Source organism: Varanus komodoensis, unplaced genomic scaffold, assembly GCF_004798865.1.
Source record: "Varanus komodoensis strain SLA01 unplaced genomic scaffold, ASM479886v1 scaffold24, whole genome shotgun sequence".
NCBI classification, from domain to species: Eukaryota; Metazoa; Chordata; class Lepidosauria; order Squamata; family Varanidae; genus Varanus; species Varanus komodoensis.
This window is the reverse complement of record NW_025335641.1, coordinates 10,124,542-10,144,596: the sequence shown is the minus strand read 5'-3', so window position 1 is coordinate 10,144,596 and position 20,055 is coordinate 10,124,542. Positions and strand designations below refer to the sequence as shown.

The 20,055-nt window shown below is 38.0% G+C and overlaps 1 protein-coding gene across 6 annotated transcripts in view; it reads left to right on the top strand.

Annotated features, from left to right (window-relative positions):
* Positions 1-20,055, top strand: part of PTBP2 (polypyrimidine tract binding protein 2) — an 83,959-nt gene that overhangs the window by 1,331 nt on the left and 62,573 nt on the right. For 5 of the 6 annotated variants that reach the window (XM_044432605.1, XM_044432602.1, XM_044432601.1 and 2 more), the window contains exon 2: positions 681-711. Coding sequence is in view for 4 of the 6 variants with exons in the window: in XM_044432602.1 (XP_044288537.1) it covers positions 681-711 (31 nt within the window). In the remaining 2 variants the exon portion in view is untranslated. Of the gene's footprint in view, positions 1-680; positions 712-10,238; positions 10,244-20,055 lie in introns of those variants that run through there. The other variant, XM_044432603.1, reaches the window with a different exon arrangement.

Sequence of the window (20,055 nt, the reverse complement as noted above, 5' to 3'; positions counted from 1 at the left end):
GTGTAGCAAAAGTCTTTGAACTATACTGCTCTGCCTTGCTAAAATCTGACATGTGGTTCATTTTCATGGCCTTGATTACATCAGGCCACTTAGATGTGATAGTATATTTTTATGGTCATTTATTGGAATACATGATGATTGCAACATGATATCATGGAGATGACAACAGTTTAGTTTATGATAATGGCTTCCTTTTTCGAATGGGTTTTCTGAGATAATTCAATTGAATTTGAATAAGATTGAATTTCAAAAAACCCAAATATTTCCCACTTCATTTTACCTTCTTTGCCTATTATTATCGCCAGTACTATTTTTGTTATATCTATGGCACTCAGGAAATTATTTGTCCTCATGGTGCTTCAGTATGTCATGTGTAAGTCTCAACTCTTTGAAGTTTGCACTTTAATGGAATGAACATTTTTAAAAAACTTCCTTACATTTTTGCAGAAGTCATACTGCAAGAGGACACAGGCCATCAGTATATTGTTATACCAACATGGCCCTGTACCTTTGCTAATTAACATCTTCCAAAAGGCATGCTAGGAGTTGTTGGACTTAGGAGTGCACTGTAAGAAACTTAAAAGTGTATTACATGTTTGCTTTCTGGGAGACTGTTTTACTTATTTAGCATGGAGATATAAGTGAATTTCCTCTTCTAAATATGTATATTTCTTTTTCAGCATTGTCACTGATGTTGCAGTTGGTGTGAAGGTAGGCTATAAAACGAATAGATAATACTAAGTGACTAACTTATTACTATGAAATGTTGGTCTCTAAACTTACTGAATATTTTCCTTGGTGGCTAACTGTACCTTGGTCAAAATGTTTTAGCAACTGCAGAGTGGATGCTCCACCTTAGAGTAGTTGGGAATAAATATATCATCCAAGCACTCTTGGATGAAACAGATTATCTAGATCCATTTCAATTGGGTTTCAAGCATGGTTTCAAATGGAGATGGCCTTGATCACCCTTTGGGATGACCTTTGTTGGGAGAGAGATGGGGGAGTGTGACTCAGTTGAATCTTTTGGACCTCTCAGCACCTTTTGATATCATCAACCATGGTATCCTTCTGGATAGGCTAACTGGATTAGGAGTTGGAGGTACTGCTCTGTGATGGCTGTGCTCCTACTTGGCTGATTGCTCTGCAACATGGTCCTTATGCCATGGGGTACCACAGGGCTCTGTTTTATCCCCCATGCTATTTAACACCTACATGAAACCACAGGAGGAGGTTATCTGGAGTTATGGGCTGACGTGCCAACAATATGCATATGATACCCAGCTCTGCCTCTCTTTTCCATCAAATCCAGTTGGGCAGTGACCATTCTAAATCAGTGGTAGTGGACTGGATGATGGACAATAAGTTGAGATCTAGACAAGATGGACGTGCTGTTGGTGGGTAGATCTTCTGTCCAGATGGGAGATATTCAACCTGTCCTGGATAGGGTGGCACTCTTCCTAAAGCATGGGTCCTCAAACTATGGCCTGTGGGACAGATCCGACCCACCATGGCCAACCATCTGGCCCGCGCCTCCGTTCGCCACCCACACACGTGCTTGTTGCGCAGGCGGGGAGGTGGTGGCTCGCTCACTCGGAGATGGTCTCCGAGTGAGCAAGCTGCCACTGCCACCTGACTTCCGTACATGTGTGCTCACCACTGCCTTGCAGCGCGGGTGGGGAGGTGGTGACTTGCTTGCTTGGAGATGGTTTTGGGCTTGCTGGGAGATCTCTAAGCCTGCGAGCCACCTCAGCGCACGCCCGATGCCGCCTCGCCAGCCCGCACCCCAGGCAGCCCCACCTCATCGACCCGCGACAGTCACCGCAGCCTTTCAACTGGCCCCCTATTCAGAAAGTTTGAGGACCCCTGCCCTAAAGGATAAGGCTTATAGTTTGAGGGTGCTCGTGGGCCCAGAATTGTTGCTTGAGTCACAAGTGCACTTGGTGGCATGGAGCACCTCTTACCAGCTTAGGGCTGTAGTTGGTAAATCTGAACAGGCAGAGCCTGTTTAGTGATCCACGCTTGGATAACCTCTCATCTGGACTGTCATAATGTGCTTTATATGGGGCTGCCTTTGAAAGTGCTCCGAAAACTTCAAATTATTCAGAACAGGGCAGAGGAAATGTTAATAAGGACTGGCCCATGAGATCATATTATGCTAATCCTTGTTCAGCTGCACTGGCTGCCTGTTGAAGTCCAGGCGTAATTCAAAGTGTTGGTGCTAACATTTAAAGCCCTAAATGGCTTGGGACCAGGTTATTTGAAGGAATACCTTTTCCATATGTTGCTAAGATCATCCGCTGAGGTCCTTCTCAGGTAACCCCCCCCCCCGCAAAAGAGTAAGGGAGTAGTGACCAGGAGAAGGGCCTTTTCTGTAATAGAACCCCATCTTTGGAACATGTTTTTTAAGAAGGTGTGCCTGATGCCATCTTTGCTCTCTTTTCAGTGCCAGGTAACAACCTTTTTTCCAGATATTTTAATAGATAAGAGTTGTTTGAATAATGTTTTAATTATTATTGCTGTGATGCCATGTAGTAATTTTGTTATGGTCTCTGTGGGTTGTTCCTCTCGTATTGGTTTTTATTGTTTTGTTTAAATATGATTATTTTACTGGTTGTTTAGGTCATTTAAATTTGTAAACCGCCCAGAAAGCCTATGGAATGGTTTAGAAGTGCAAATGAATAAATGGTAGTATTAGAAGTAATAGATATCTTTATGTAACCAACATTGTACTTTCAGAAAAAATAATTATTCTTCCCACATGGATGATGATGATGGTAATTTTGGCTAAGGTTTCTACTGAAGAGGTTGTGTATCAGAAACAGAAGTAGAATGTAGGTTACTATTTGCAAAACATGGTAGAAAAATTTTATCCCCCCCCCTGCTCCCATGCACACATAGTTTATTCAAATAATTTAAATTAACCTGTTACTGTATGTTTCCTATGTTATACTTATTGAAGAGCTTGCTAGAAATTGGGAGAACACTTTTTTTTTTTTACATTTTGAATTATTCTTTAAATAGTAATGGAAGAAACTAGTTTCTAGCTATATCATAAAGGTGTCATGTTCTCATTCTTCTCTGAAGCCCAGTATAGACACAGTTCAGGAATGCAGAATCATGATCTTTGTTCAGATGAATGGAACACACCCAATTTACTTCCCTCTTCCTTGTTTTGCTATATTAGTAGTATAATATTTATGGTGTGCTTCAAATAAAATTTGGCATTATGTTCATAAACTCATCTTCCATCTCCTTTTAGTATGTCATGTTTGCTTAACTTAATTCTGTGTACTGGTTCCTCTGTACTTCATCATTTCATGCAAAGCTATAGCTTATGCACGTAAGACTACATTATGGTTTGGTGTTATAGCTGAACCGTACTTATCCTTACATTAGTATTAAGCAGCATGGCTTTTGTAACCGGGGTTTGCAAACCCTGGTTATGAATTATTCTTTAGATTTAACTTGGTTTTACCACCAAGGTAAATGGAATGGCACATTACAGTGGTACCTCGGCTCACAAATGCCTCAGTTCACAACCAAATCGGGTCGCGAACAGACATGTAGGAAAAATTTTCCTCAGGTTGTGAACTCCACCTCGGATGGCATTCGCGATCACACCCATCTTCCTTGCACGGGTGCGATCACAGTTGTGCTGGGGGGGGGGGTGGCTGCGATCACATCCGTCTCCCCCCGAGCGCACCTGTGATCGGGCCCATCCTCCCCCACCCCGAGTGTGCCCACGATCGCGCCCGTCTTCCCTGTGATTAAAAAAAATATTTACAGAATGGATTAACCTTATTTACATTGCACCTTATGGGGAAATTTGACTTATGGGTCACAACCAGAGTCGTGGAACAGATTAAGTTCGTGAGCCAAGGTACCACTGTATAGTAAACACAAACCATGGAAGAAAATTCATGCCCATGGAAAAGTGTGATCTCAAAGCATTCTTTTAGAGATTAAGAACATAATGCTTCTGCTGGGTCTGCAGGTAGGTTCCTTAGAAATCTGTAATGAAGAATTCTAAAAAACAGATCATGCTTACAGAACAGGTATATAACATTTTGAATTTAAGCGTTCAAATCCTAGCTTTATTTTGGTAACGTGGGGGATAGTACTGTTTTTCATCAAACACTAAAACTGTAACAGTGTGAGCTTTGGTTAATATAAGGTATAATTCATAAAGTTTTTATCAGTAGGAAATTTTGTATTTCTTAAATCAGTGGTAGTAAGAAGAAAGGTTTGAATGTTTCAAACTGAGAACTAAATAGCATGATGCCTCTGAGCATACACTGAGACCAGGATTTTGTTTTCAGTATTAGAAAAGAGTTCAGTCTTTTTGCACACAAATCAAATCCCCTCCTGCTTTTCTCCAGGGTTCCTTTACTTCAGCAGAAAGTTAAAAGGCTGTCTACTGCTGTTTTTAAACTGGGAGGCAGGCACCTTGTGGATCCACCGTACATTGCTTGAAAGTCTAGCTGTTGATCACAATTTTTCTCCTTCTGATCCCTGATTTAGATAAAGCTTGTTGCAGTAAAGTGTTGTGTTCATTAAACACCTTCCTCTTGCAAGTATGTCAGTATATTCAGAAACCAGTAATGACAATGGAATTGCTCATCACAAAGCATGTGTACTTCAAATATGGAGTAGCATTCTGTAATACCCTTCTTACATTTTTCTACACAACTACATCCAAGAAGCATGTGCGCGCACATACACATGCTTACAAACAATCTGGCATTCTTTCAGCTGGCATTTTGCATCCTACAGAATTGAACTGACACTTGTGAAAAGATAGTTTAATTTCTCAAAAGCATCATTGGCAATGTTAGTGCAGTTGTGGTCAAAGGACTAGCTGACTTGCTCCTTAAGTAGCAGAATAAGCATGCCGTTATCTGTAACTCTTAATGGGAAATGCCTTCAAATACAGTAAGACAACTAGTGGTGCACAATACAGTAGTAGGGGGAGGCAAAACATTTTTGACACTCCTTGTAGCTATCAAGTTGATTGACACCAAGGAGCCACCTAATTAAATGCAGCTGCATTATGTTAAATTATTGTAAAGTGAAAACTGGTCACTGTAGGTTAACTATCTGTATAGATTCTTTGTGCACTTGCATCCATCTGGGATGGCTGTGGTTTTATTCAAGGCAAGTCATCTGGTTTAATCTAATCATATGTATGAACTCTTTTAACCAGAGATACAGACAGCATTTCCTAGATCCTAAATGAGTGGCATGTGTGTCTAGAATGTACCCCAGAATCTTCTATGATATTTCAGAAGTTCTGGGATATATGCTTTGTACAGCTAACAACTATCCACGTGATTCCTAATGCTTACTGTTATTTCTCCTTGGAGGCAGATCCCAAGCTCTTGAAGCAGATTGTAGGTTGGTGGCTACAAAGTCAGGGAGGAAGAGATTCTTAGCTTGGGAGTAGGGGAATAGGTAGCAAGCTGACCTTTCTTAGATTGCATTTGAGCTGAGGATTCTGGGTGCCAGTGACCTCTACATGGTGATAGTTGTTAGAAAAAAGTATCCGCACAAGGAATCACTGCTTCACTATTTTGTTTTAGAAAGGATATATGACCTTCCATGTGTATCAGTATAGGAAGTCCTATAGAGTTATGCATCCTGTGGTAGAAAGGGAAAGGAATAGTTGTACAAACATGCAATGCTTCCTCATGTACTTCAACTGCAAACATTTCTGTTGGTGAAGCCACGAAGTTAGCACTTTCAATCTTTATTTGACTTGTGGATTGCTTCACAGTTTATTTGAACCCATCAACACAGATTTGTTGCCAAAGGTTTGGAACATACAAACTTCTTGATGTTTAAAGGCAGTAGAGATAATGGCAAGGGCTTTCTTTATTCCTGTTCCAGAGAAGATAAAATCTTATACTTTAAAAATACATGGTACAGGAGCATAAGAATTTTTAGTCAAAGGTTTTAATCAGCCTAAAATATATTCCTATAAATTTCCAAAATTCCTGAAAAGTTGTAACCATAGGAAGCTTTTAGGTTAGAAAAATAAAAGTGTGTATTCCACAGAAAACACTGTAATGGATTAAGCACAAACTATTTTATTATTTTTAATGACATTACTTTCAGAGTAATGGCCATATTAGCACACTATGGAACAATTATTCAGAGATCTAGTTTATGGGTAACAAGAATGTCTGCTGCTTGCCAACTTCTGTTTGGCTCTTCTGGCAAGTAGCAGCAGCAAAAATAAGCAGGAACATGCTGAGGCAGAAAAGCTTAATGTTGCATTTCAGCCTAGTCTCTAGACTTACCTCAATTTTTAATAAGCCACGTTTGTAACTGGTTTATAGATTTAGCCTGTTGGAGGAGTAGAAAAACATGGTTCAGACATGACACTAAGATTTTCTGGCCTGCTAAGTTCCTAGTTTAGTGTCTCTCGCTTGCAAGAGGAGCCAAATGGAAGCAACCAGGAAGTGTGCAAAGATATACTTGCTTATGAATTCTGAAGTATTTTCAGGGACAGCAGCTGTTGCAACTGCTGTTACTACTAGTACAATTTTTTTTCAGTCTTAAATCCTAGAGAGGTGCTCTGTTGGATATGTTATTCTTATTTCAGAGTAAATGTTTTAATGAAGCAGTATGGGTTTGAATACTTGAAAATTCAAAACTTTGTTCCATCTTGCTTAAGCATCTAAATGCCTATGTAGTGTCTTATTAGCAATTAAAGAGATTATATGTTGAATGAGTCATCAGTTGATCTTCTGTAATAGGTAAAGAATGGGAGAGACTTTATGGTGTTACTTTAGCTATATGAAAAGATGGCATTGTGCTTTTCACTATGCCTTGGCAAAACTAGGAAAGGTATTTACTGCAAGTTGAGAGCAGAATGAAGAGAATGCTAGGGTGATAATGTTTCTGTGGATGCAAGGATTATAGTAACATTCACAGAATCAGAGTGTTGACTTTCTGTACTGTTAACATACTGTTGGTGCAAACAAACAAACAAACACCAACCCTTGACAGTATTTTTATTAAGATTATATTATGGCATTTTAAAATGGATTGAAATATAAACCACTCAAATTCTGAAAAGTTGAATTTCTTTTAAAACTAGGAAAAACCCTAAACCCAATATTTCTCTTCACATGTTCTGGAGTTAAAGACGAGATAGACAACTCTTTGGTAGTTGTTCGTCTTGCACTAGGATTTAAAGGCTATGTGACTTGGCAAACATGGATAAGAGTCGGGATTGGAATGTATCTACAAAAGTGCACTGCCCCCTTCCACTTGTAAGGTTGCACGGAGTCTTTGAAGGCTCAGTTGCTTTCATAAATCATACAATTGATGCTGGGATGAGTAAACATAGGGCAAGAGTCAGTCATCTCAACTCCGTTGTTCACCTAAGAGGATTGCTTAATTGGGATTCTGTGTTTTCCTTACACATTGCGGGCATGGGACACCCAATCTACAGAGCTCTTTTCCACAGAGAATGCTGCATACAGGAACATCTTTTTCAGAGTGGAGATTAGCAAGAACTTCATTGGAGGTGTCTTCCTCATTCCATAGAACCTTCTATGCATTTCCTCTGTTTCCCCTCATCACAAGGACCTCTTTCTTTGTGGGGGATAAAGAGGGAAGGGAGCGGTTTGAAAATAGGAACAAAGGAGATCAGAATATAGAAACAAGAAGTAATGGATACATGGTGTGAGGAGAGTTTAGGTAAAAAATGAGAGTTTGTGAGGAAAGACTGAGGAAATAAAAAGCTAGAGATCCTGATACACTGCAAACAGTGGTTGAAAATGACCTCAGAAAATGGCGGAAGCCCACCTATTTATATAATCAGGAAGGGGAGGCAGGGTTCCCACCAACAATTCTAGGCTTAGCTAGAGGAATATTTCTGAGCATGGCACTGCAGCACCCATATGTGTGAAAGCACAGATGACCACTTAAATAACAACAGTTGCCGCTATGCAGCCTGCCTTTTCCTTACCCCACTTGCCTTTTGCCATTCTAGCCTCCAGCAAAGTTTTAAAATATTTACAGTTTTAAACAAATAGCTAGCATAATAAGAACAACAATTGCCACACAGTTTTGTTGCCATGTATTATAATTTACATGGACATGCAACTTCATTCCATAAATGTGTAATGACCAGTGAGAGTCTAAGAGGGATTTTAACTAGAGAAGTTGGTGCTATGGAAATAAGAGAAGAATTTTCCTTTTTCGAGTTTACAAGACAAATGGCTCAATCTAAACTCTGGCCCAGGGAATATTGTACAGGTTCCAGAGCAGAAAATTATGCTAGGAAAGAGGTATGAGTACAAGGCAGTTATACTCCTGGTTGTTCTTAGAGCTGAGACATATCAAGGCCCAAGCAGAAAGAAAAAAAATATTGACTGACCAAACCCATGGGCAGTTATAGGGAACAAGAGTTTTGTTCTAACACCACAATGCAGGGAGTTTCCTTGTTAAATTTTATCTAGCTTGCTATAAAGGATAGCATAGCATTATATTCCAACCAAAGTTGTAATTAAGTGTACTTAACTGATGCTTGACCTAGTAGTTGGTCTAAGAATTGGACCAATTTCTCCACCAGGGCTTTTGATTGACCAATTCCAAGGTGTCATCATGTGTTGTTGGCTTAGTGGTGGCATGACAGGCAGGCAGGCAGGCAAGTGCATGCTTTGCCTCATCACAGAGAGGCTCTTGTGCTTCTGTGGTGGTTCCTGAGCCTTAAAAACACCCCACCAGTGACAGCAGCCATAAACTGCTTATTCACTTATTCTGCATTGTCTCTGTCATGTAATGCTTACAGAGGTTGTCATGTGAAAGGAGGCATCACAAGCTTGTAGTCCATTGGTCAAGAGGGTGGTACACAGAACCTATATGTTATAGTTTGGTCAATTAGAGAGAGATTTAATTTTTCTGTCGGCTCCAGTCCCTACACAAATTGGAATACGCTATAGTTAATTGCAAAAACATTATGGAAAACACTGTTCTACAATGGAAAGTTCAGGAAAAATCACTTGAAAGAAGTCACAGGCTCCATGAGAGGTAAGGACATGAAACAATCCCCACCCTTCATCCGAAAGGGAAGTAATTATATTTTGATCTTGGAGGTCAAAGAGTGGTGGCATCTTTTCAGTCTCATTGTAGCACCAGTATTTTTTTCCAGCTCAACTTTGTAAAACTTTCTATAACAGGTTTCTAAGATAGGAAAAAGTATTTGCAAGGGAGAGAAGTGAGGGCTTCATTGACTGGAAAGAAAAAGTTAACATAGCAGATAGCTGTTAAGGTGATTTCTGCAAAGCAGAGATTACATTTTGGATGTCATGCTCAAGATAACATTTGATGAGAGCAGGGGAGAAATATGAAGACTCAAACAAAGGTTCCCTATTCTTTCGAACAGTGTCAGAACAACACAACTGCAGTAATACTGAGATGAGGCACTCATGATAGAGCCTTTATGCTTTTCTTGGAGGATTGTATGCACTCCTTTCTATCACTCAAAACTTGAACTCACACATGGAATTTAGGCACTCTATTCTTCCTCTTCCTCGGGATGTTAGAGACACACAGGGAAAGGTCTGACAGGAATATTTCACTTGCTTATTTTAACGGGTGGTAGGTAGGTGGGTGGCCTACAAATGCTAAAACAGCACAGAATACATAGGGTACCATAAAAACAATTAATAAACAGATAAAATAGATAAAACAGTAAAATAATACATAAATATATATTGATAAAATATTGCCACACACCATAAGAAATATAGCCAATAAATTAACCAAAAATTAAAATAAGTAATCCATAACAAAATATAAAATTTATTACTCCACTAGATACTCCATACTCTTATAGTCCACGAGTGACTTCATGCAGAGTTCTAACTCAGTTCTTGGCTATGGCGATGAAGTGTACTCAATAAGATTTTGCCATTCTGCAGCAAATTAAATTGGCTGGCCCATGAACTAGTCAACTCACTCAAGTAATTCATTCGCAACCCAAGCTTCCCTTCATTATGCCATCTATCCACACTGATCACATTCATTCAGCTGCTTTCTAGCATCTCTTGCTTGTATTTTCAAGCAACCTCGCTCCATTCCTCACTTCCATAATAGTAATAATAAAGACTGGCTTATTACAACAGCAGTTGGCAAAAATGGAGTCAGACTTTGAGCCATTGGATCCTGTCATAGATTTGAGCAAGGTACAATTTTTGCAAGATTGGATTTTTTCCTTGTTGTGAAGGTATCTGAGCGGATTAGGTATATGGTAACTCTCTGTGAAACATGCTACTAAGAACCAGAATGCATAAAATCAGTGATTATTTAAAAATTGAATTTTTAAAATTAAACTGATTTTTAAACAAATCTTATCATATACTAAAGTGATGTCTAAATTAAAAATAACAATATAATCTCATTGTGAACATGGTAATCTTACAGCCTCATAAAAACAAAGTCACCCATCAATCGAGCAGGTGTTAATTTTGGTTTCTGAAATTATGAAAATAATACTAGATAGCATAACTACCAGCTCTTGCATCATGAAAGTTCTCAGCTTTTAATTTCTCTGGCTAAAGTGTCATGTGCAAAGATGTGTTAAATAGGATTATGGTTTTGTTTGTCCTTATGTGGTAATGAGCAAGGTAAAAGGGTTAAGACAATTTAGCAGGGTGGTTAAAAATGGGTGCTTTAAAATAGATCAAAATTTGAATTTTTTAGCCCAGTTGCTATCAAACCTTGCTTTGAGCAATTAGTCATGGGTATTTTATTGTTACTTTTTGTGATGGCAAACTGGGTCAAGAAAAAGCTGATACAGGAAGAAAAAGAGAAAACTAAATTTTCCATTGCACATCTTCTCATATTTTCATACTAAGTCTGCAATCCTATACCCACTTAGATGGGCCTTAGCCCTACTAAACCTAGCTGAGCCTTTTTCTGAGGAAACATGTACAGGTCAAAGCAATTTCAAGCTTTCTGTAAGTGTAAATAATAGTTGTGTAACATGTTATGTTAAAAGTTAACATAATTTGTCAGATTAGAACCATTGTTCAGGAAATATATTTAACAAGTTATTGTTTTTTCTGCTATTTTTAAATGGACTTGTTTTTAATCAATCCACCCTTTGATTGCAAAAAGGGAGTGCCCTATTATCAATTCTCCATCACTTTTTTTTAATTTGTGAGTGCTCATGGTTATTTAGATGTGCTGGCAATGAGATCATGACCTGTCTTTAAGTTACATATGACTTGTCTGATACACAGTGTATTCAGGGTATTGTCATAATTTTGGACCAATGTGAGTTTTTGCAACCTGAATGTGGTTAGAGGAACACAGCATATAGTCTGTCTATGTAATCCTTGGGGTTTATTCTTTTCAGATAAGGGTTGATTTGCTATATGCAGAAGGATTTTAGTGCTTGTGTAAGAGAGTTAACGCTTCTAGCCACTTTCAAGGAGATGCTGTTAGACCATTCCTAAAGAATGCCTTCCAGGATCCCAATCTTCTAAATATTAACTAGTTACAAATCTTGTCTCCCTTAGGCAGAGTAACAACTTCAGGTAAACATGAATTATGCTTTTTATCCAGATCAGATTCGCTATGATTTCTGACCTGGTTGCAGCACTGAAACTGCCTTGATTATCCTATGATGACCTTCTCCAGTAGAAGGGCAAAAGTAGTGTGACCCCACTTATTCTTCTGGATCTCTCAGCATCTTTTGATACCGTGGAGTATTTTAGTTCCTGGGAATTGGAAGGTCCATGTTCTGCTAATACTGCTCTTACCCTGAGAAATAGTTCTAGAAGATGGCACTGGGTGGTTTTGCTCTGACTTGCAGTATTTGAGCTATGGAGTTGTGCTTCATTTTGTGTCTCATGCTGCTTAATCTATCTAGAATTCCATTTGGTTAGGTAATGTGGGAATTTGGTATTAGGGACCATCAGCACCGCTCTATTTCTTAACACTTTCAAGTGAAGTGAGAGGCATGATGAACTGGTGCCTAAATTAAGTTAACAACACAAACTCAGTTTAGGCAAGGTGGAAGTGCCATGTTGTTTTTGATTATTCAGTGTATGGGTTGCTGTATAGCCAACATTTTCAGGATGTTGTACATAATAAGACTAAAAACAATAAATGAAAAAATCAGACACACTAAAATATTAGTTTAAAGCTAGCATATGTTAGTAGGTGGCTCATCTGACCAGGCATGTAATGTTCCACCTTCTGTTGAATGGTTAAAGGAAGGATGCGCCAAATTTGGAGTTACGGCTTCAACCTTGGAGTGATTCTCTGAGGTGGAGATGGAACTCAGAATTTTCTGAGACAGCATTTAAATTAATTAATTTAAATTAATTGGGGTTTAATTACTGTTCTACTTCAAATATTTCAGGGGCTAAAACTTAAAATTGGGTTACACCTTTAGCTTTATTCATGAAGAATGAAACAAAATGCTAAATCAGATAATTTGCCTATGCAAACTAAAAAAAAATTCCTATTTAAATGACTGCAATTTGCACAAGAGGTTTTCCATTTGAGAATTTACTGGAAAACATGCAGGAATGGGATGGAAGGGAGGAGCTAAATATGCTCCTTTCTACTGAGAGGGGTTTCTGCTGTACTTTGTATTTTCCTCTACTGAGCAGAATTTGCCTGCTGAAAATCCAGTTCCAGTGTGGAAGCAAATGGAATAAATTACTTTAAAGCAGATTTCAACTGAGAGGAGGGAACACCCTGTCTCATCATAGTAAGACTTTCTTGCCAGAAACTTTTATCCCCAATCCAACCAGAATTGTATTAGTGAATTCTAGTAAGTCTTTCTCAAATGAAAAACAACTTTTCCTGGTGGGCTTACCTGCTTTTATGCAAATACCATTTTGGAACTTGTGTTACTTGGAAACTGACCCATCTGTTGGGAGTCCAGATTTTTTTAATGATCTATTAACTGTTACCTGTAGAATGAGCAAGCCAGCCTCTTCCTTCTCTTTGGCCTTGGAAAACTGTACTTCTAAAATAACAGGGCGAAACTGAAGCCATGTTAAAGCAAGCTTCTATGGAACTCCCATCTCCCTTTTTTTTCTACCAAGAATTGCTTTCATTTACAGTTTTTACTGTACAGTTGAACCTAAACTTTATTGGGGTTTAACTTTTGTGGATTGGCTTATTTGCAAGTTTGCCATTGATACTTACAAGGGAGGTTTTTTGGACTTTTGGGAGTGACTGGAGGAAATCATCCTCACAAAAGGGAGGGAAGACATGAAAGAGGAGAGGGAGGGCCTCCAAAGCCTGCCTTCTTGCCCTGCCCATCCGTTTCCTTGGTGCAAAGAAGAGATACTGGTGAATGAAAGGGAGTGTGGGGAGTAAGAATGTAAGAGGAGGAGCCCTTCTGGATCAGACAAAGGTCTGAGAGAGAAAGGGGGGGATAAGCAATCCAGTACATGTATGGTCATGTATATTAAGACTGGGTTAGGCTGGTAGGGCTATAAATATTTGTTGTTTTTCCACTTCTGCAGGGGTCCTGCGCCCCATCCCTTGCAAATTTGTAGGGCTGACTGTACTAATTTTAACAGAGGCTGCAGTTTTAAATCTCTGCCACTAGTTAACCACCCAGACTTGGTAATAGCCTTGACAGAACAAATTCCCAGACCAAATCTATATACAAACTTCTTGCTTTTTAAATTATCATCAGCTAACTTGTTTTTCTTCTTTTTATTATGTAAGGAGTTGCAAAGAACAACTGAATTCTCAATGTTTGTATGCCAAACGTTTCTTTAGTTTTACTTTCCAGTTTTTGTTGCTCTTTTGTTTCTGGTAACCTTGAAAAAAGAGGGCTGAATTTCTTGCTGATATTTTTGGTCTTCCTGTACCATTGTGCCTTAATGTTTTGAAACGGTTTTAATCATTAATAGGCTTATCACACCATTTCTTATTTAACTTGAGATGATCTTATGCTTGGAAATTTTTACTGCAAGTGTGTTTTGAATTTAAGGTAGAAAAATCCATGGGGATTATGTATGGGTATTGTGTCTCTGATACTTTTTAGTTTATCCACAGTTTAAGTTTTATAGATCAGTTTGGTTAAACAGTTCTGTGAACAAGCCTGGTCTATCTCTAGTTGTTTCAAATATCCATTTTGTCAAACCCAGCATTTCCCCTTTTCTATGCTAGTGATGTCTCTGCTGTATGGATGTACCTGGAATTCTTTGGGTATCAAAATCAGTGTTGCTCAAGGCTTGACTTCATCCCCACCCCTAACTTGTGTTAATATGTACTTGCTAGAATTGCCAGGAAGACACATCATCAGAACATTCCTGGCACTAATTTCTCAGTTTGAATTCCAGTGCCTTTCTGGAACTTGTGCACTCCCCAGAGAAACACTCTTGTTTGCGAAGTCTTACTGTGCTTTTAAGTGGCTGGCAAAGAGTAAATATTAAATTCTTCCACATTGGAATGCCTCCCAGCAGCAGGCAGCTTTGGTAAGTTATTCTTAGGATATAGGGTCCTGATAGTAAAGTCTTAACTAGTTGATTTTATATTACACTTTAAAAAAGCAACCAGCCATTTCTGAACTTCTCTGCTTGCTTCTTGAATAAATATACTCAGTATATATAAATTGAAAACAGGAGTTGATTTTGTTCTTTTGCAAAGATTGTGGGTCAGCACCATGGCATTTAAGGCCATTCTGCAGGATTCTATATTGCCCTTCACAAAGTTATAAAATCTACATGAAATTGCTGGGGAGAGTTCCTTTGGAGTAGAGTGCTATCTATATGTGGACACATATCTTTTTCTGCCCTTCTCTCATACATTAATAAACCAAAACTCAAGACAGTCGTTCTGTTGGCTGGCAATGACATGCCAGTCTGAGGAAGCTATATAGAAGCTGTTTCGAATGGTGTTGCGTTCCCCCTGAAGGACTAGGATCACAAACCAGATATAGTTCTAGAACTTTACTGCTAGATATTACTAGCTTGATGGATATCGGTTGCAATGCCTTCCACTACCTTCAATTAGTCTGCCAGCTGCATATTTTCTTAGAGAGTAATGGTCTGTCCAGAGTCATCCCTGCTCTAGTGAGTACTAGGAAATACTACTGTATTGTAAAGTATTTGAAAATACAACAAAGACAGAATATGGTGGGCAGGTTAAGCGGGATTGACTGCTGAGAGCATAAATCACTTCTAAAACATCTTTGCTGGCTGTGGGTTTGCTTTGGGGCTGAAGTCTAAGTACTAGCCATTTATTTATTTATCGATTTATATCCTGCCTTTTTCCTACAAAGGGCTCAAGGCAGCTTAATCTCCTCCTCCATCTTATCCCCACAACAACAACCCTGTGAGGTAGAGGTTGGGCTGAGAGTCTGTGACTGGCCCAGAGTCACCCAGTTGGCTCCATGGCTGAGTGGGGACTCGAACCCAGATCATCTGAGTCCCAGTCCCATGCTCTTAACCACCTCACCACACTGGCTCTCACACTGGCTTCAGTTTAAGACACCAGAGTAAAAGCCCATTTTGTTGTTTTGGGTCCTTAATGACTTTTTATGCTGTCTGACCTATTTAATTGCTGTATTTCTATCCAAGGAGGGATTTCTTTTAGTTGGAAACCCCATTGCCTTTTTAATATTGTTCTTACTGTTTTATATTAATATTTTATAGTTTAGCATATTGTAATGGTTCTTATTGTAAGTTGCTTTGAAGAGTATAAAGCTGTTAAAAGGTGGAATAAAAATAGATAATAGTATTCTAAGTTGTGAACTAGAAAATGTGTTCAAGATTATATTTTCCTGTTATAGGATTGACATAGTAGTGAAGTTATTGAGGGTTTGGGGGATATTTTATCTTTTGTTGTCTTACATACTGGCACTATGACAACAAGGCTGCTGCTATACAGTCACCTAGCATTGCATTAGAATGAATTGTATCAATGTGAAGTTTCCACAGAGACTGTTTTAAAATTTCCATTGTAATATGTCATGGGATTCCTGTGGGAAGAGATACATTTCTGTTTGTGTTATTGCTTTATTGAAAAGGCTATGCATTCTAAATTATTTTGTCTTCATAATTTAATTGTAATTTTGCCTTATTTGTATTTAATCCCCCTGCTTGTTCCTAGTTATATCCACAGTTGAAAAGTATATGTCCCAAGCAGATGATCTACATCGTGTATTTCATTTGTGCTTAAGTTTTATTAACTTTTTAAAGGAATTTTGATAAGATCACATTGCTCTTGTTTCTTGAGTGTCCATTGCAAGTGAGACAAAGTCCAGCTCTTCTTTGAGTTCTTGAAAGTAGAGTGGGCTACTAGAGTTCCTTGGCACTAATCAAAAGGATACCCATATAAGTCACTCTATAATAATCAAGACTTGATGTTATTAGATCATGAGTGATCATGATCAGAATATTTCTGTTCATGCCTCTGAATACCATCTTTAGAAGTAGAAGCTAAGGAAGTAATCTCTAGTGGTGGAAGGTGGTAAACCTGTCTCAATTTACTATCTAGAATCTTGAATTACTAGTTCTTCAATGAATGAGCCAGTTCCCTACATGGTCTCACATTAAGAACAGGATCTGTTGATGTTGCCCGAGGTTTCTACTTAGCCTATTGGTTGAATAAATGTTGGCTTGTTTCAGTCTGGAGATATGGACAAATTATTTGAAGAGCTGTGGTGAATCCCTTGTTTATTAGATGCTTGCCCATCTTGGCTGTAGACGATTGTAGGGGCATTGTACAAGGTTCCTTAAAAGAGGGCTGTGTTCCTTCTATACAGAATGAGGCAGTGGCGAAAACTTTGGGGTTTTTGTTTTGGATAATTATTAGCAGTCTATTTTTTCTAAGCTGTACCAGTCCTGGTTTTCTTGGAGGTTTGAGCTTTCTTTTGAAATTGAAATGGCTCTCTTCACTTTCGTTGGTTACCTTTTCCAGAAACAAGACAGAGAAGTATAATGATTCTGATAGTCATCTCTGCTTCTTTCCATACCATCAACTGTGGTACCCATGTCTGGCTGGTATGAGGCTAGGATAGGGACAGAGAACTTGTGGTCCTACAGATGATTTGGTCAACAGATACCATAATCTGTCATCCTTGGCTAGTGAGTCTAAGGCCAGCACAACTTGTAGGCCCAAAAATCTGGAAGGCCACTAATTGCCCACTCCATGGATAAACCATGTCATGTCGACTTTGGGCATGTACAAGGTAGATTGAATTAAATTAGTAAATTAATTTAAGTTTCCCATTGAGACTTTTTTTCATAAATATTTCCTAAGCAATGGTACGAATTTGACCACTAAGACAAGCTAATTTACAACTGAATCAAGTGTTATTTACACTTTCATTTGTAGAAGCAGACTTTGAATCTCTTTCTCATTCTGTATATATTATGCGTACTTTTCTTTTTTACTTATAGAGGGAGTGTCTTTAAAATATTCCCTTACAGGGTACCTTGCATGACTACTACCCATGACAGATTTAGATTAACAGCAAAATCCTATAATATCTCCTCAGATAAAGTGGCGTATAGTCCAAGATAACTAGGCATAGTAGTTGAATGTTCATATAAGAATAAAGGAAGATGTACAGTGGACAATTCACTTTAGTAGTGCTGATCAATTCTGCTTCATTCTATTTTGGATCAGCCTTGGCTCACAGAAAACAAAGTTGCCTATAACTGAGGTCAAAACAAGGTTTGATAGTTACTGAGATGAAAAACTCTAATTTATAGTGCTTTGGGTCCATTTTGTCTGGGGGGGGGCAATTTTTTCTAAGCCTCAATTTTATCTGCCCTGTTATGCTTCTGCTTTGATTTAACTAACTTCATTACCTTTCTTGGGTTGGCTTCACCATCACAAAAGCACAGAAAGATGTAACTTTATTCAGAGATATGAAAAGTCTAGAATATTCAAGAAAGAAATGCTTAGTTAGGCTGGACAGAACCATTTTCATGGTTTGATTGCTGGGTAATAACCCTACACTTATGGTCTCATATAGGATAACATTTTTATGATGCAATTTAATTGTACTCTTAGAGAAGTTATAGAAAAATACTATTTTAATGTTTTGAAAAAATATAAAATATTTAATTTTTTAAAATGCTTGATTAAAAAAAATCCCTCCAGATTCTTAATGATTGGAAGTTCCTGGAATGTGGTGCTGGGAGATTATAGCCTAGTCTCATTGCCACTGGCTTGTTCTTCAGGATTCTATTTTAATACCTCTTTTTCCACTAATACAAATGAGATTGAGAAAGTCCTGAATTGGAGTGCGGATCATTGCAGATCAATGAGATGTGTGCTAACAAGCTAAGATTTAATGAAGACAAAATAAAAGTACTGAGGTCAATAGACAAGCTAATTTTGGAATGAAAATAGAGCTTGTCCAGAGTGGAATTGTAGCCTCTCTGAATGGTGAAATTTATATCTTGGAGACAGTGGAGTTGATATTTTACCAGAATATATAGGTAGCTGCTTTGGGTAGGATTGTATTTATCAAGCTTCAGATGGTGCACCAGGTTGCATCCTGGAGAAGATGGACCTTGCTTTAGTTACATTTGACTCAGTCACATAGAGGTTGCTGCAATGTGTTGTGTATGGGGCTGGAATTGAAGAGTTTCTAGAAACTCTGTTAGTGCAAAATTTGGCAGCTGAAACTCTTTCTGGTTCTCACTATTCAGATATCACACAGTCCTAACACATGAGCTGAGTGGTTATCAATGGTTTGCTCAGGAGCTGACACATTTTAAAGAGCTCTGATTATTAGTTGGTAAAAAGAATAGGTCCTTATAGTTGGAACTAAGCTAAAATAGATCACTGCCCTTTGAGAGTTAAGGCTATTTGCTTTTGAATCATACAGAGCAATCCTTCTGGTTAATTCTGATTGTAAAATTTTAACTGGTGTTAGAGCAGCTAGATTAATATCATTGTGACTTAGTCTGACCAAACTGGATTTGTAAAAGGTAAATGATTACAAAAATATTAGGAAAGTTGTAAATATTATGAATGATTCTCAGTTAAACAACGTATCAACTGTGCTACTTTTTGGATGCTGCCAATGTGTTTGATAGTGCTGAATGGAGGTTTTTCCCATTCATACTATTGAATAATTTATATCTCCTCATTTTATAAATTTATCTGGTGCTATTTGCTGAATTGGATCCAAAATCATGCTAAACAGCCAATTGTCACGTTTTCTAATGAGAAAGAGAAGAACTAGATAGGATAGGACTGTTCTTTCTCTTCTGGTGGTGGTGGTGGTAACAATTGCTTTTGTTGCAGCAATTTGGATAACACCTTGAATTGAAGGTATAAAGACAAATACATCACAGAATAAAATGATATTGTATGTGGATGATTGTCTTGATTTGGCTTGAACATCCATAATTTCTTCAAGTTATAGCAGATTCTCAATTGATAAAATTAATAGGCAAGAATCTGTATTTATTACGGCTGAATTTTTGTTTACAGGATTCTAATAAGCCTGTTGACTATCTGGATGTTAATATATGTCCTGTATAATATATGTGTGTTAATATTATATGTTAATATATATAAAAGATCTAGCCAATATCAGTTGTATCCTTCTCTTTCATACAAGGGGAAAATTAACTGGGGCAAAATAAGTTATTATAACTGGCAGTAATATCTGTAATGCAATGAACATACTTTTATCAAGCTTTGCTCCTATTTACTTCCTTACCCCTGTTAGTAGATTGCAGGGAATTGAAAAGAGGGCAAAACTTGTTAATAGCTTTATATAGGAAGAAAAGAACAGGATCTGTAGAGAAATACAACAGCAAAATGGCATAACATATGCTGTGCTGTTAAGCAACCTTTTATAAATCTATCACTGTGTGAAATACAATGCAAAATTATGTTCATATGATACTTAGACTGGCAAGAGTGAATAGGATGTTTTTGCTGGCTCATTTCCTTGTTGGAAATATAAGGATGGAAGAACAGATATTTTGCACACATGGTATGTAAAGTCACACAAACAATAGTTTCTAATATCATGTTAGAGCCTTTCTTGATTTTGTTTGATGATATAGAAGCAAATATTTCAAATGA